Here is a 14,660-nt window from a genome sequence, read left to right as displayed (position 1 = left end):
CTTGTGTGAGCTGAGGGAGTTAATGGCTACACTGCTCGGTGTGCGCTGCGTTTGCGCCAAGTCTGCATGCTAAGGGACCCATGACTCCTGCTCCCTCCCTGCATCCTGCATCCCCTGATTCAGTTGCAAACAAAAGCAATTTCCGTGCGGGTGCCACAGCGAGACAGACGACGCGGCGTCATAGTCATCATCTTGGCGGCAAGGCAACCCCAATTTTCGCAGCGATTTGTGCACTGAAAGTGGTCAGCTGGGGGAGGAGTGGTCACCCATGTTCTGGGAAACCCACCCGCACCCCCGATGATGCACTCAAAATGTCAACAGATTGTCAGTTAACACAACTTGTTGGTAATGGTTTATTGTAAAGTCTTAAAAGGAATTAATGACCCAAAAATAAAAGCAGAAGTTAGATGATTTGCAAATGTTATTCATAGTCCAAAAGTATTAATAAAACGAGAGATCCTAACAAGATTATTGTAATATCAGCTTGCAGTTCTTACACTTCGCATTCGAAATATGGGTTTTTATGCTCACTATCGAAATACAACCGTTTAATTTAAGCTTAGTTGATGTAAGTAAATCTAAATTCTAGACATAATGACTAAAGTTTGAATACCGATCTTCGGTTTGTCAAGAATTCATTATTGTTAATAAAAAATGATTTGGAAATTTGTAATGGACAAACGAGACTTCGAAATGGTGTTAGAAATATGGTTAAATATATACTTTTTTTAGTAATCGTATCTTATGATTCGGGTTCTTGATCCCAGCATTCCTCCTCTCGTTCCTGGTCGACTAAAGCAGTATCCTGGGAGGAACGATTAGAAAACTCGTATGGCTCAGACCACTCCGATTCCTCATCGGAACTAACTATTAAAACACACTCGTTCTCTACTTTTAGATTATTTTCCAGTAGCAGTTCCTCGATAAGTTCTTTGGTGGCACCCATGTAATCTAGGTGATCCAATAAGACAGCAATAGGCATATTACAAGTGTCCTGGTAAGTATCCTCCTCAATCTCTGAGGATTTGAAATGTCTTTTGAAGCGCTGAAGCTCGATTTGCACTTCGGTCCAGAGCTTCTCCTTCTCGGTGCGCGTATCCACATAAAATGGATATTCCACGGCATGAATTAGCTTGTAGGGAGTTGATTCCTTATCGATATTGGGGTTGCTAACCAACGGGTTAACCAACTGCATCTCCAGCATATCCTTGCGAACGAATATGGCTATCTGTGAAACGTGGCCCACGGACTCGAATTCCTTGGGCGGATTACCCACTCCCGTAAGGGAAAACACGTAGTTCGGGTACTTCTCCACAATGCCCAAACACCAATTCTTGAACTCATCGCGTGACCACTCGAACTTGTGATCCTCGTGGCGAAAACCATTTGGCAACAGCGGATTGAACCGCGTAAATATAACGTTAAAGTCCGAGTTTGGCGTGCTGAAGACTACCAATTTCGGCTGCATGAAACCAAAAATATTGACTGGAATTTTGGCCAATACATCGTCGTAAACGTGCTCGATTCTGAAATGAAAACATTAAATACATATATAATTGTGTGTTAAAATGTAAAAAGTAATAATTTAAAATGGATGTGGTTTAAACAATAAGAAACTTACAGTTCGATTGCGATAACAGCGTCGGTGTCCCTCAATTCTTCCGAAGAATCTGCCACATTCCCCTGCATAATTTGAACTTTTAGAGGACTCGCACGACTCCGTACATAATCGGAAACAAGTGGATTAACGCTGGTTGAGTTTCTCCTGAGCAAGGACTCGTCGATGTCCACCTGCGAGTAAATGGAGTATTTAAAAAAAACCGTCATTTCAAGGAAACAAATGGGACTGGAACGAGCAAAATTTGAATTCAGATTTGAATTCAGCACAGTACTGAATATTATATTGATAACTTATGAAGTGGAAAAAGGGTTTTAAGCTATTTAAATTGTAAAATGTTGTATTACTTTAAATTAAAATAAGTTAACTTCGCTTTTTATATTAAATAAAATACAATTAAGTTGATAATGCACCTTTCTCACAATTAAAGAATACGTTCACTCTGAAAAACAGCATTTACATCTCTCCCTACGGTCACACCACAAAACTGCGTGTCTGTGTGTGTGTGCCCGTAGCAGTGCACAGGAAGAATGTGTAATTGTTACGAAAAGCCAAATGGATGCGAAATTGTACTGCAAAGCATGTTGTGAGAGTGCAATAATACACCGTTGCACCAAGTGAAAAGTGTAAGCATTGCGAATCAAGCGCCCAACCAAACGCAAACAGTGAAAAACATCCAAACACTTGGAACGGGTCAAAAGAAAACGTAGAAAAACAAGAAGAAGAGAACGAGTAATACGTGAGAAAAATACATACTGAAAACTCAATTCGATTTTTCAGCCCATTAGCAAATGATTGGCGCATGAAAAGCGTTGAATTCAAAGGGAGAACGTTGAGCAACCGAATAAATGTGTCAGCATTTAATTCTTTGCTTAATAATGCCGGCCAGATAATCGATTTTTTTCGGGACCTCGGCATGTTTGTATGTCGTGTTGTTTGTGTTTCCAGACATGGTGGTGCGTTCGCGTTTGTTTGTGTTTGTATTCGTGCCCCCGGACGCGCACCAGGCTAGTTCACTTTGCAACACTGCAACATAGCAGAAGAACGAAAATATGCACATGAATTTTAGTAAAAACAAGAAATGAACGAATCACTTGTTCCAATAGTGCAATTTGCAATAAAAAAGTACTCGGTCGTACTCCGTGTAATCGTGGGCTGAACTCATACACTTAAAATGACTGAGGCGTTGCCTAACACTGCACGGCAAACAATTAAAAATAAATGTGATAAAAACGGACTTGAGGCAAACGTAAAAAACAAAACAACGAAATTCCCTCGCATATTTATCAGTTTTAGTTTGAATAGATGCCACAATACTGGACTCATAACCTAAAAATAGATATCTAACACCCATCAATCTTCTTCTTTCTTCAGCAGTTGAATGAGAATCACAGTCGAAAGCGGAATCACACAAAAACAAAAGACTTTGCATACAATAATATAAAAAAAGATATCCTAAACGTGAGTATCAAATCCCGGAAACTTACGAAAAGTGCCACCGAAAATCGGCCAAGGATCCTCGCCAGCTGCCGCGATGGGCAAGCGCCTCCAATTGGAGCGCCCGACCACGGATCGCAGTGCTCGCAAGCGAAAGCGTTCTGCGGTCAAGGCCGCCGAGAAGAGCCAGCGCTTGAGTGGCGGTTCCAGCAGCGCCAACGGCTTCGAGTTCCACGAGAACGACGATGAGGAGTCCTGTTCCTCGGCAGGATCTGCTGCCGGCACCGAGGCTGATCCCCCCACACTACTGCACACCCCGCAAGCACGAAGTCTGCTCTTGACGGGAGCCAGCATTGCCAGCGATCACAACAACTCCAGTGTGATGGAGTCACCGCGCCCGGTCTACACGCTCCGACCTTCGGTGGTCAACGGAACCATTCTGAGAGATGTGCTCTCCAAGGCCTGGCGCTTGGGCCGACCCATAGGTAAGTGCACTAAAAGGAGCAATTATGTTTCTTAAGAGAATAAACGAACCATTTGTTTCAGGAAAGGGCAACTTTGGCGAGATCTTCCTAGCCTCGGACGACACTGTTTGCCCTGCCAGCTCGGAGACAGCCAAGTATGTGGTCAAAATTGAACCGCATTCAAATGGGCCTCTGTTTGTTGAGATTCACTGTCTGATCAACACATCCCGGAACAATGGTATGCTGTGGAAATACTCAGCATTGTCACATTTGTATCCTTACACATTTTTAGATTTATCAGATGTCGCAGAAGATGCTGCAAGCCTGCCAGCCCCACAGACGCATGTCCTCAGCAGGGGACCGCCCTCTGGAATTCCCAGCTTTATTGCGTCGGGCACCCACTATTTTGGAGACGTTCGCTACCGCTTTCTGGTGCTGCCGCGCTTCGATCGCGATCTGCACTCGCTGATCAAGAACTCAAGAGTGCAGCAGAAGTCACTCCTAGTGCTCGCCGTACACATCATCAATGTCCTAGAGAATCTGCACGACAAGGGTTACTGTCATAATGACATTAAGGCACAAAATTTGATGGTGTCCAAGTGCAAGTACCTTAGGAGGCAGGCGGTGCCCAAGGGTAATGGCTACGAGGATCACTACGATGAGAAGCAGCAGACCACGGACAGTGGCAACAGTTCAGAGCAGGAGACCAACGACGATGACTACTTCCTGAAGAGAGAAAAGTTCGCACTGAAAAAAATTGTCGATATTAAGCAGGATGAAGACGAAGACGACGAGGACTTCGATGATGGCGCCACGTCGAACAGCAACAATAGCAACAGCCTAGACGTCTTCCAAACTCCAGTGAACAAAAAGCGATCCGTACGCAATGCAGTCCAGTTCAGCGGCTCCAATCCAGTGCGCGCTTGCCGTCGTGAAAAGCGCAACTCCATGTACGAGGAGATGGTTAAATCGCACTATTTGCGACCCACTAAGCGGATTAGTTATCGCGAGGAGTTCAACGAAGATGGATACCCCAAGGAAACAGCGGAAAATAGCGATGAATCGCCTGAATCCTCTGATAACGAGTCGGATGAATTTATTCCCCCCTCGAACCGTCGCCCCGCTATCAAAAGGGGCAGAAGCGCTCAGATAGCCACACCAAAAAAAACGCCGGTTTCGACGCGGGTCAGCCGCCAGGAGAAGGTAAAGAAGGAACCGAACGTTGAACAAAAACTACGCAGCAGGGGCAGCAAGCACGTGGATTGCAACCCGACGGAGTACAAATTCCTGCCCACTGAGGAGGAGCATGTGTTTCTTATCGACTTCGGCCTGGCGTCTAAGTTCCAAGATCGCGGAGTTCATCGCCCTTTTATCATGGATCAGCGCAGGGCGCACGACGGAACGCTAGAGTTTACGTCACGTGACGCCCACCTGGGTGCCCATTCGCGACGAAGTGATCTGGAGTGCCTAGGCTACAACCTGTTGTACTGGTCCGAGGGTTATCTGCCGTGGAAGGACGTGGCGCAGCAGCAGCAGCAGGAGAAAGTGCATCGCGCTAAGGAGCTGTTTATGACGGATGTGCCGGAGATGCTGCGACAGTTTTATGGAAAGCAAGTTCCTAAATATCTGGGAGAGTTCCTGCTGCAGATCGGTCAGCTGGCCTACCAAGAGCGACCCAACTACGAGCGCTACCGCAAAATCTTTAAGCGCGAGTACCAGCGCCTGGGTTACGATCCCAATCAAATGCGTTTGAGCAGCGAGGAGATCCTCCGCACCTGTGTCTCCACCAAGGACGTGGTGGATGGCAGCAAGTGTGACATCTTCGAGCTGAACAACAAGGCAGCCGTGAATGTGATGCGAAACTCAACGCTAAGCACTCCGTTCCAGGAGCACTCACTTACGAACCGCGTATCGCCCAAAAATCTGCGTTCCAAGTCGAATAAGAAAACGACGAAAAAGAAGTTTTCGTGGGCGGAGGTGCTATCACAGGATCCTGATCAAATAGCCCGCGAACGGGCAGTGAAGGAGTTTGAGCGGGAGGAGACCATCTGCCCGCTGGAATCCCGTCTTCCAAGGCGCTACGAAGGTAAACCCACTTACGCGATACTAGACATGGAGCAGCGGCGTCGCGAAAAGGGTTTGGTTGTCCAGGAGCATAATGAGGAGGAGGAGGGGGAGGCAGACGAAGACGATGAAGAGGAGAACCAGGAGACAATAGATGTTGAACAACAGGAAGAGGCGGCAGATAGCGAAGAAGGCGAGGTAAAATTCATAAAATAATATGTATAAATTTATCTAACCAGTTAACAAAAGATGAGCAACGAGTATTTCGGTTGGACGAGTTTTTTGGCGAAGTTTCAAAAGAACTGTTATAATAAAGTTTATTTATTTAATACAGGATGAATCGGATAGATCAATGGAGGACAGTGACTGCTCCGATCATTCCCAGAAACGTGCGCGTGGTCGCCCCAAGGGCACCCACCGGAAGCAAACCACCAGCAGGCAGACCCAGTACCAGCAGAACCAGCCGCCGGTGAGAGTCCATCGCGGAGTGGGTCGTCCGGGCAAGAACTCGGGCGTCGTCAAACTGGCCGCCGGAGCCGTTAGCAAGAACCGCACTACGCCGCTATCGGCAGTGGCCAGTAACAAACGTGGCTGCGCCACACGCAAGGAGAATTCCACTCTGGCATCGGCCACCGGCGAGGGAGAGCGAAAGCTGAAGTCAGGCCGTACGCGCAGAGCTCTTTATAAGACTGAACCCAAACACGGCGAGCACGATGCGGAGAATAACTCGAGTCTGCTCGTTGTGCAGAACCTGTACGGCGAATACGATGACGAGAACAACTACGGCAAGGGGCGGAGTGTCCACTCGTCCAGGCACTGTCGCAAATAATTGCCAGATGACACTTAGGAATAGGGACTATAGACGGATCATTAGGAAGTCGGACGACGAAGGAAACAGAACAGAACAGAACGGAACGGAAAAGAATAAATCTAAATTCGCTTTCAAGTATTTTTAGTGGTAATTAAGGAACAAACAGGACAGATCCTACTTATAATCATACTTCGGACCTGTCGGCAGGCGAGGCATGGACTCGAACTAGTGAGACCGACAACATGTTGTGTAATTTTGGTTTTTAAACATTTTATCGATAAGTTGACATAAGGTTTTTTGATTGGCACTCTCAGCTCCATAGGGAAGATGTTGTTGAATTATCCATTATAGCATGTACGAGTAGTCCCCAGATGTAAGAGATGTTTATATGTTTAGCAGGTGCACAGGAGCAGTGCGCCATTGGCCTTGATAGGAAATCCTTGATTTTTAGTATATTACATTTATTTTCGAGTTTTGTGTTAGTTTCGTTAGGCTATCAACTACCATATTATAGACCACATGTACGACTCGTTTCACCCACATTTCATGCAGCCAGGTACATACTCTCCTCAAAAAGTATTTAATATAACTAGATAATGGTTATTTCATAAAAACAATAAAAGTCTAAGCTAGGATATGCGTGTATAAACAGCAGCGGAAATAAACTAGAATTGTATTTCCTTAACAATCAACTTGTGCCTGTTTCATTTCCAGTCGAAGTCAAGCTCTTACCAGTCCAATATGTTCTATTGTCTCAATGCGACGCATTAGCTGGAAGAAGCGCATCTCGGCACAGCCGAACTCCACGACCTTCTTGATCTGATCCTTCCAGCGGGCGTCCTCCATGATCTGGATCGTGGCGCAGTATCGCTGCTCGTACACCGGCGGATCGAAGGTAATGCCGGCTTCAGTCATTTTGGTCAAGGACCCGCAACTAAACTTGTGCGAAAACATTGCGCGTTTTGTTAGAGTGACCAATGGAATTCGTGGCGAAAATCTTACTGCCACTGCCCTTGGAAAACTATCCAGAACTTTGCTATCTGTATATCGATAGGTTCTGTTTTCAAAAAAGGGGCGGCAATTTTTGAGTATCGAATCTATTTGTCCTATTTCTCATATCATAAATACCTAACCATACAAATTTTTAATTGTTTTTAACGCCTTTCTAGGATACGAATTCAATTCGGTATTTTCGATAGTTCTTGTTTTGAAAATTTATGCATTGAAATCTTCAGGATTCTAATATCTTACTCAATTACTCAATATATGTAAATATCTTGCTAGTGGATACTATTAAATTGACGATCTTTTTCCAATTGCTATGTAGTAAATTTCAATACCACCTTCATTATGGTAATCAGTGTAGCTTTTGTGGTATGGGAATCACGCAATTTCCGGCATCCTTTCCGGACGACCTTCGCTGCAGGTGCTTGCCTCCCATTCGCGCACTGGAACTGGTGGTAGACCTCACCAACCATCAACCACCAACCACTCCACCCGGTCATCGAATTAGCAGACAGGTCTGCTGGTCGTGGGAGCGTTCCATCCTGCTGTGATGGACATAACTATAATATGGTAAGCGCTTTAACTTTTCAACCTGCTGCCATAATTTCCAGGCTAATTGCCATTGCCCTGCGCTTGAAATGGAAATTTACAAATCAATAAAATTTATTGCCCGGTCCTGGTGGCGGTTCGTCCTTCCCACCATGGCTGCCATAATTATACACGGCCTGTCCTGTCGCCACGGACTGACTTTCGTTATTGTTTGCACTGAAAGACGTTGCCGAGGTTCTCATAAAGCCATCAAATGCGAAAGTACACTGGAAAAAACCCCATAGGATACATGGTAAAGGTCAACTTATATTGTATATTTATGACCAAAGGCCTTTTAAAATATACTCATATACATTAGTTTTCTTATTGGTTTCTCAAAAAATTAAGTAAGATTACTTATTAGCTCTTTATAACCGATGTCATACGAAAGGATTACGAATTTTTTTCCGTGTAAATGGGGGCCGGTAGTCCGCACGGAAACCGAAAATCCAATAACGGTTTTGGGTTCCGAGCCTTGCGTGCTCCACGAAGTCATCGGTTTTCCAGTTTAGTTCGCAATCGCCACCCGTGCCATCGAGTAGCCCGTCAAACGATGGCCAACTTCAGTCCGCACCAGCTGTCGAATCCCCGGGCCAATGTCTTCATCCTGGTAAATCTCGGTTGCGAGATGCTCTACGTGATCGATCAGCGGCTGAAGGCGCAGCAGATTGCTCAGGACAAGTCGGTTCAGGGTAAGAAATCCCTCTAAAAAAATGTGAACTTAGAGTCGTCCTTGCAAACTTTGGTAAAGGTTAAAGTTCGAGTCTGGAGCCTTCTACAGAGCTATATGCTTTAATTCAAATAAAAAGGTTTATAAGATACTATATATATCTTCCTTCAGTTATCCACGATGTGACTTCTGTGCTGCTGGAACCAAAGTTTATAGACTCGCTCCTAAACGGATCGAAACACAACAGTGCGCAGCTTTTGACCGCCGAGCACTGCAAGTTTATGCTGAACGACATTGCCACCTGCTCCCTGATGCGACTCGACGAGCAGTCTATGTCCAAGCTGTGGAATCTGATGACCATGGTCTACAAGTGGCAGCTGTTCGTTTCCCGCCATCAGCACCACCTGCTGGAGATTACTTTTCGGCACTTGGAGGCGATCAACAGGTTGTATCCGGATGCCAAACGGCACATGCTGATTGACTTCACGAAGAACACGCTGCTGGACTTTTGGAATGCCAGCGGTGAGGATGCGCAGCTGTCCATCTACCAGACGAATCGGGCCTGGCTGCAGTGCTTTAACACAAAGATATCGCTTCTGATTCGCATGGGCTTTCAGGCCATGGACGGTAGTTTCATCAGGGACGTGGATCAGGATTACTACGCGGAATACGTTGAGTCAGCCGGCGATAATATCTATGCGAAGAGTGCCGAGCAGCGGGAGCGCCAACAGCGAGAGCCCAACAGCATGGACCAACTGGCAGCTCAGCTGAACATAAATCCGCCGCAAAGCGAGGATCTGCAGCCCATCAATGCCCGCCAGTTCCAGCAGCAGTTCGAGCAGGCTTTCGGCAATGTGCTCTTCAATGACACAGCGGCCAGCTCCTCTGGCTGCGAGTTTGTCCAGCTGCAGCCTACGACATCGGCATCATCCTCGGAAAAGATGGCGACGACCATGTCGCGGGGAGGATCCTTGCTGAACCAGAACCTGCTGGACTTGTACAGCAAAATGCCTTGAAGCCAAAGTCACTTCGTTTTGAAAATATTTATTTCAGCTTCAGTTGGTTTTTGTAAAATAATTATAAAAACGACGTAGGTTGCATAGTTATTCTTTGTTTGTTTGTTTGTTTTCATCGAAGACATTGTTGTGATCAAAAAATAAATCAACTTTAGAATATTCAACTTGCAAATTGTTGTGAAATGTTTGGTGTGCGTTGTGGACGTTGTGTGGGTGTGGTGGGCGCTGCGTTGGTGTGGTGGGCGTTGTGCGGGTGTGGTGGGCTTTGTGTAGGTGTGGTGTGCGGTAAAATATAATCAAAGGTCGAAAATGTACAATTACAAATATAAAAGTTAAGGGCATGCTCCCTCCCATCGCGCTGCTGCCTGCGCTACAGACTTATGGCAACAACATGTATGTATAATCAATTACTCTCCTCGATTTGTGTGTCTCGCTTTTAATACGCTGTCTCCAGTCAAAGTTAGCAAAGGAAAAGTTCGTCCGTGTTGGTTGTGTGGGTTGGTTGGTTTTTCAGCGGCAGGATCCGATTACATCTTGGCCTTGAGCGGCACTGCGTCCGCCATGATATGCAGGGCCATCTTTAGGCACTCCTCAGCGGAGCTAATCTGCTCGCACGGATAGGCGTCACCGTATTGCGTGAGGAAGTCGCAGTACTTTCGATAGTTGCTCACCGCGAAATCATAGTTGTAGGAGCTCAGTGCCACTTCCGTGTCATCGGTCACCGATGGCACCGTCGGCTTGTGCGGCATCATTCCGAACATAGGGTAGTTCAGCTCGCAGGCCTCGCATTTGCAGTCGAAGCGGTACTGCAATGACAGCCTTTTCAAACGCTGCTCCTTGCTGCTGATTACGAAGTGAGCACTGAAATGTTGGATATCCATTAGTTTTAGTATTTGGAGAGAGCTGCAGTGACTTGGACCCCTATTAACTTGAACTGAAGTGTACTTATGGATAGTCCTAACTGCATTTTGGTGTGCTCAGAATGCTTTGGTTACTACTTACCCGTAGTTGTCGTAGAGCACATTTCCCGCCTTAATAGGCCGCAGGATGAACATGTACGCCTTGGTGCCCTCGTATATCCTTACAGTATTCGGCGAACAAGAGTGATTTAAGAGCGAGAGGAAGGCGTATGCCCCAGACGAGTGCGTCTGGTCGTCCTTGGTCTCGTTAACCTGCTCGACCAGGTCGATGCCATGCATATTCGAGGGAGATGTCTGCAGATGTCGGAACAGGAGGTCCGTGAAGAAGTTCACGCCTTCTTCGCCGCCCACATATTCCTTGACCGGTGTGTATTCGATTATAAAGTGCTTGAGCACAGCACAGACCACGGAGCGCTGGAAGAGATCAGAGACGGAGCGCAGGTGCTGGTTCGTCACCAGTCCATGGATGGCCCGGTAGTGCTCCTCCGGCGTCAGCTCGTTGTAGTCGAGGTCAAAGGCGCACTTGCCCTGGTTCTGCTCCTGCTCACAGAAGTCAATTAGCTCCTCAATGCTGGGAAAGATATTCAGCGCGACCAGTGTGGTGCGCAGGGCGATACAGTGGATCTTGTTGAACATACGGTTCAGAAGGTCAATTATGGGACACTCGAAGCGGTGATAGGTTTGCATGGCAATCGACTTGCACTCCTCGGAGCAGAACATCGTGGAACAGCAGCTGTCGCAGGGTATGAGGGTCAGGTAGTTCTCCCGCTTGCAGGTGGCACACCGAATGTATCGCATGGGCGTCAACAGTGTGGAGCAGAAGGGCTCCTCCACGCACACAAGATCCCCGACGACCAAATCCCGATTGGTCACCACAAAGCGACCCTCGGCGGATGTTTCGCGCAACTCCAAACAGTCGGCGATGAAGGGCACCTGGGCATGCGGTTCGAAACTGAGCTTAAACTCATAGGGCACCACATCCGGCGGTTGCTGATCGAGTAGCTGTTGGCAGTCCCTTTCCCGCTTGTCCAGCTTGTGGCTCAGTCTCGCCGGATAGTTGGCCTGCCTTGCCAGCTCGATATTGTCCAGGCATTGCCGGTAGCGCTTCCACTCGAATAGTACCGCCGACCGATTAGCATAACCGATGGACAGGTGCTCCGAGTTCGGTTCGGCATAGCAGATGCTTTTGTTGTACAGCTCTAGAGCCTGAAACGAGTCGCAGGGATTAGCTAGAGACTAGAGACTGGGAAGGGTTTGGCGATTGAGGGGGCAATGATTACCTTGAAGTAATTCCTATTCTTGAGCGAGAACTGCTCGTTGCCCAGCATACGGAACTCCACGCTCCGCTTGTTGCACTTGTCCTCCCGGAGCGTTACATTCAGGAATATCTTTTCAATGTACTTGAAGTCAATAAGAGCGCGCATCACGAAGTCAACCTTGCGATGGTTCTCTTTCAGCTCGTTGAACTTGCCGGATATGATGCCGATCAGCTTCCAGTCCTGCAGCTTCTTTATCAGATCTTCGAACACGTCGTACACGTTCATCTCTTGTGCGGGGTAGTTTCGGAAGTCCTGGAAATTTCTCCGGATCGGATTGAACCTGATCGGATAGCTTCGGATCCTTTGGTCCGGTCCGCGTGTCGACGCCGCCGCCTGTTTTTTTCAGCCGGAAAAAAGCTTCGTTTGGCCCACTACCGGTGCCGCGATTTCTTTAGCTGGCGCAAGTGCTGACCGCTAATTAGCGAATTCACGGGCGATTTATATTCGAAAATATTGTAATTATGCACACGGCTATTTTAATGTTATTTTTTGGACAATCCGCTGGAAGCAGTGTGGAGTATAGCCTGCGAATATATAACCCAGAATGGAGTGAAATGTACTAAAAAATACCGCAAGTTGACTGCTTACACTAGCCGCGACACAAACCCTTGCCCCAGCTTAAAATTGCTTACAAAAATATTTTAAATTTGAAATTCATTAAATGAAAACAGGATAACAACTAACAATAAGGTCAGAATTTGATAGGTTTCTGTTTAAATGATACAACCTTTAGCACTCTTGCATAGTGCATGAATATATAAATTATAATTAAAAAAAAATATAACTGAGCTTTTGCTTACCGCTAGTTGTCACAGTGTCTCCACACCTTAAATCGTAATAGGCGCCATCTTTAAAACCCGTTCCGAATATGTGCACACTGGCGGCCGTTTCCTTACTGAATTTCCTCTTCAATTCGTACGCCATTCTAAGTTTTCTAAAAATCCGGGAAACTATTGGCAGCCAAGTTGTTTATTTAAAAAACGCCCTGTTTTCAGGCGGCCGCCGCACTAGTCCGGTTCAAGTTGAAGGCAAGCGAATATTATTTTTAGCCAGTAGGCCACAGCTAAGTGACATCGTGTTGTGTCTAAAAATTTTGTTTGGCTGCGTCTGCAAATAAATCAAACCGATTTCGTATCAAATCTTGGGATCAAAATCAGCTAGAGGTGTGTACGAGTAAAATTAAAAATATAGATATAAGTAAATAGAAAAAATTGTTTGCAGAGATGCCCATCATTCGGCTGGAGTCTGCGGACAAGGAGATCTTCGACACGGATCAGGAGATCGCCAAGTGCTCGGAAACGATTCGCATTGCAATAGAGGATATGGGCGATGAGAGCGACAACAGTGTTCTTCCTTTGCCGAATGTCAACTCGCTGATCTTGAAGAAAGTGCTCCACTGGGCCACCTACCACAAGGACGATCCCGTGGTTACCGAGGAGGTTGAGAACAAGGAGAAGCGCACGGATGACATCTCATCTTGGGACGCTGACTTTCTCAAAGTGGACCAGGGCACGCTGTTCGAACTGATCCTCGCGGCCAACTACCTGAATATCCAGGGTCTGCTCGACGTCACCTGCAAGACGGTGGCCAATATGATCAAGGGCAAGTCGCCGCAGGAAATTCGCGACACCTTCGCCATCCAGAATGACTTTCTGCCACAGGAGGAGGAACAGGTCCGCAAGGAGAACGAGTGGTGTGAGGATAAATGAATACCATCACCTTACCATGACGAAATTAAAGCTTAAATTTTTTGTTTAATCAACGTTTCAATTAAGATAGTTAGCTGATCATGTTAAAAGCGTCAGCAATTGTTCTTTTGGGTTAATTAAATAAAATATTATGCTTTAATGCTGGCAAGTTCTCTTTCATGTGAACATATTTAACAAAACGTTTAATGTTATTTACAGTATTCTTTAATTTGGAATTTACATATGATTTAGTTAATGTAGTGGCGACCTCCATGAGCGCGCTCACGATGGCATCCACCAGATTGCTCACTTCATTCGGAATAACTAACAGATGTGCGGTCGACGGTGCCCAAACTTAGCAGCAATCGGAAGACGAGGAAGGCGATAACCACTTTGAAGACGACTCGTGCGCAGGACATCAACAGTCGGAAGCCGAAAGCTATTGCGTAGAACGTAGCCCCCAGGAGCAGCACGTATGCGATCAGATCGCCCACAACGGAGTACATGGACGAGTTCCTGTAGACACATTCAAGGAACAGCGTGCCGCATCGTTCGCCATGTTCCCAGCCGAGCTGCTCCCGTCCGTTGGCGCTAATGCAGCTTTCCTTCATGTTGAGACTGTTGTATGTGCTGGATAAGCCGGCAAATGGAACATTTGCCAACAAAACAAATCTTCCAGTTGCGAAAATCAGCTGTCTAGTGTGACCGCATTTCGATCGTAGTGGCAGCACTGCATGTTTTCAAAACATCGAGGTATGAGAAATGGATACAATTATTATACCCGTTACTCGTAGAGTAAAAGGGATACTAGATTCGTTGAAAAGTATTTATCAGGCAGATGGAAGCGTTTCCGACCATATAAAGTATATATATTCTTGATTCTGTGTGTACGTCCTTATGAATGTCGCGATCTCAGTAACAATAGATTCTAGAGGGTTGAGATTAAGATTGAGATTAAAACGGAGTAAATCGATCTGTCAAAAATAAGCTTGGTTTTAACAGATTTAGTGAGCGCAAATAACATAGACATTGAGGTCCTAACCCAAATATCTCGAACTTC

General features: G+C 46.3%; 6 protein-coding genes across 9 annotated transcripts; 3 read left to right on the top strand and 3 right to left on the bottom strand.

Moving 5' to 3' along the window:
• Nucleotides 1–324: 324 nt before the first annotated feature.
• On the bottom strand, nucleotides 325–7,404 carry LOC27206325 (small RNA 2'-O-methyltransferase). Its single transcript, XM_016172210.2, has 3 exons — nucleotides 7,127–7,404; nucleotides 1,622–1,791; nucleotides 325–1,526 (listed from the first exon to the last, which is right to left on the bottom strand). Exons 1-3 carry the CDS (start codon nucleotides 7,346–7,348, stop codon nucleotides 743–745), a joined length of 1,176 nt encoding a protein of 391 aa, XP_016027092.1. The 5' UTR covers nucleotides 7,349–7,404; the 3' UTR covers nucleotides 325–742.
• Nucleotides 2,063–7,086, top strand: LOC6739397. Of its 3 annotated transcripts, none has more exons than XM_016172130.3 (5): nucleotides 2,063–2,244; nucleotides 2,996–3,540; nucleotides 3,602–3,757; nucleotides 3,812–5,781; nucleotides 5,918–7,086. In XM_016172130.3, the coding sequence occupies exons 2-5, from the start codon at nucleotides 3,153–3,155 to the stop codon at nucleotides 6,410–6,412; spliced, it is 3,009 nt and encodes a 1,002-aa protein (XP_016027094.1). In that variant the 5' UTR covers nucleotides 2,063–2,244; nucleotides 2,996–3,152; the 3' UTR covers nucleotides 6,413–7,086. The 3 variants fall into 3 exon arrangements, with proteins under 3 accessions (XP_016027094.1, XP_016027095.1, XP_016027096.1); XM_016172131.3 differs by having other exon boundaries at nucleotides 2,993–3,540; nucleotides 3,821–5,781; XM_016172132.3 differs by having other exon boundaries at nucleotides 2,993–3,540.
• Nucleotides 7,405–7,731: 327 nt separating the features above from the next.
• On the top strand, nucleotides 7,732–9,837 carry LOC27206886. Its single transcript, XM_016182663.3, has 2 exons — nucleotides 7,732–8,679; nucleotides 8,829–9,837. Exons 1-2 carry the CDS (start codon nucleotides 8,403–8,405, stop codon nucleotides 9,671–9,673), a joined length of 1,122 nt encoding a protein of 373 aa, XP_016027089.1. The 5' UTR covers nucleotides 7,732–8,402; the 3' UTR covers nucleotides 9,674–9,837.
• LOC6734093 (SET and MYND domain-containing protein 4) lies at nucleotides 9,686–12,477 on the bottom strand. The gene is made up of 3 exons (XM_016167868.2): nucleotides 11,874–12,477; nucleotides 10,676–11,799; nucleotides 9,686–10,534 (listed from the first exon to the last, which is right to left on the bottom strand). Exons 1-3 carry the CDS (start codon nucleotides 12,135–12,137, stop codon nucleotides 10,201–10,203), a joined length of 1,722 nt encoding a protein of 573 aa, XP_016027088.1. The 5' UTR covers nucleotides 12,138–12,477; the 3' UTR covers nucleotides 9,686–10,200.
• A 312-nt stretch (nucleotides 12,478–12,789) lies between these two features.
• LOC6734092 (S-phase kinase-associated protein 1) lies at nucleotides 12,790–13,670 on the top strand. 2 transcript variants are annotated; one of them, XM_039292058.2, is made up of 2 exons: nucleotides 12,790–13,075; nucleotides 13,131–13,670. In XM_039292058.2, exon 2 carries the CDS (start codon nucleotides 13,136–13,138, stop codon nucleotides 13,619–13,621), a length of 486 nt encoding a protein of 161 aa, XP_039147992.1. In that variant the 5' UTR covers nucleotides 12,790–13,075; nucleotides 13,131–13,135; the 3' UTR covers nucleotides 13,622–13,670. The 2 variants fall into 2 exon arrangements, with proteins under 2 accessions (XP_039147992.1, XP_016027086.1); XM_016182272.3 differs by having other exon boundaries at nucleotides 12,794–13,075; nucleotides 13,134–13,670.
• A 72-nt stretch (nucleotides 13,671–13,742) lies between these two features.
• Nucleotides 13,743–14,404, bottom strand: LOC27206162. Its single transcript, XM_016167867.3, has one exon. The coding sequence runs from the start codon at nucleotides 14,209–14,211 to the stop codon at nucleotides 13,912–13,914; it is 300 nt and encodes a 99-aa protein (XP_016027085.1). The 5' UTR covers nucleotides 14,212–14,404; the 3' UTR covers nucleotides 13,743–13,911.
• Nucleotides 14,405–14,660: the final 256 nt, after the last annotated feature.

Source organism: Drosophila simulans, chromosome 2R (assembly GCF_016746395.2).
Source record: "Drosophila simulans strain w501 chromosome 2R, Prin_Dsim_3.1, whole genome shotgun sequence".
NCBI classification, from domain to species: domain Eukaryota; kingdom Metazoa; phylum Arthropoda; class Insecta; order Diptera; family Drosophilidae; genus Drosophila; species Drosophila simulans.
The sequence above is the reverse complement of the archived record's forward strand: the minus strand, read 5'-3'. Positions and strand labels throughout refer to the sequence as shown.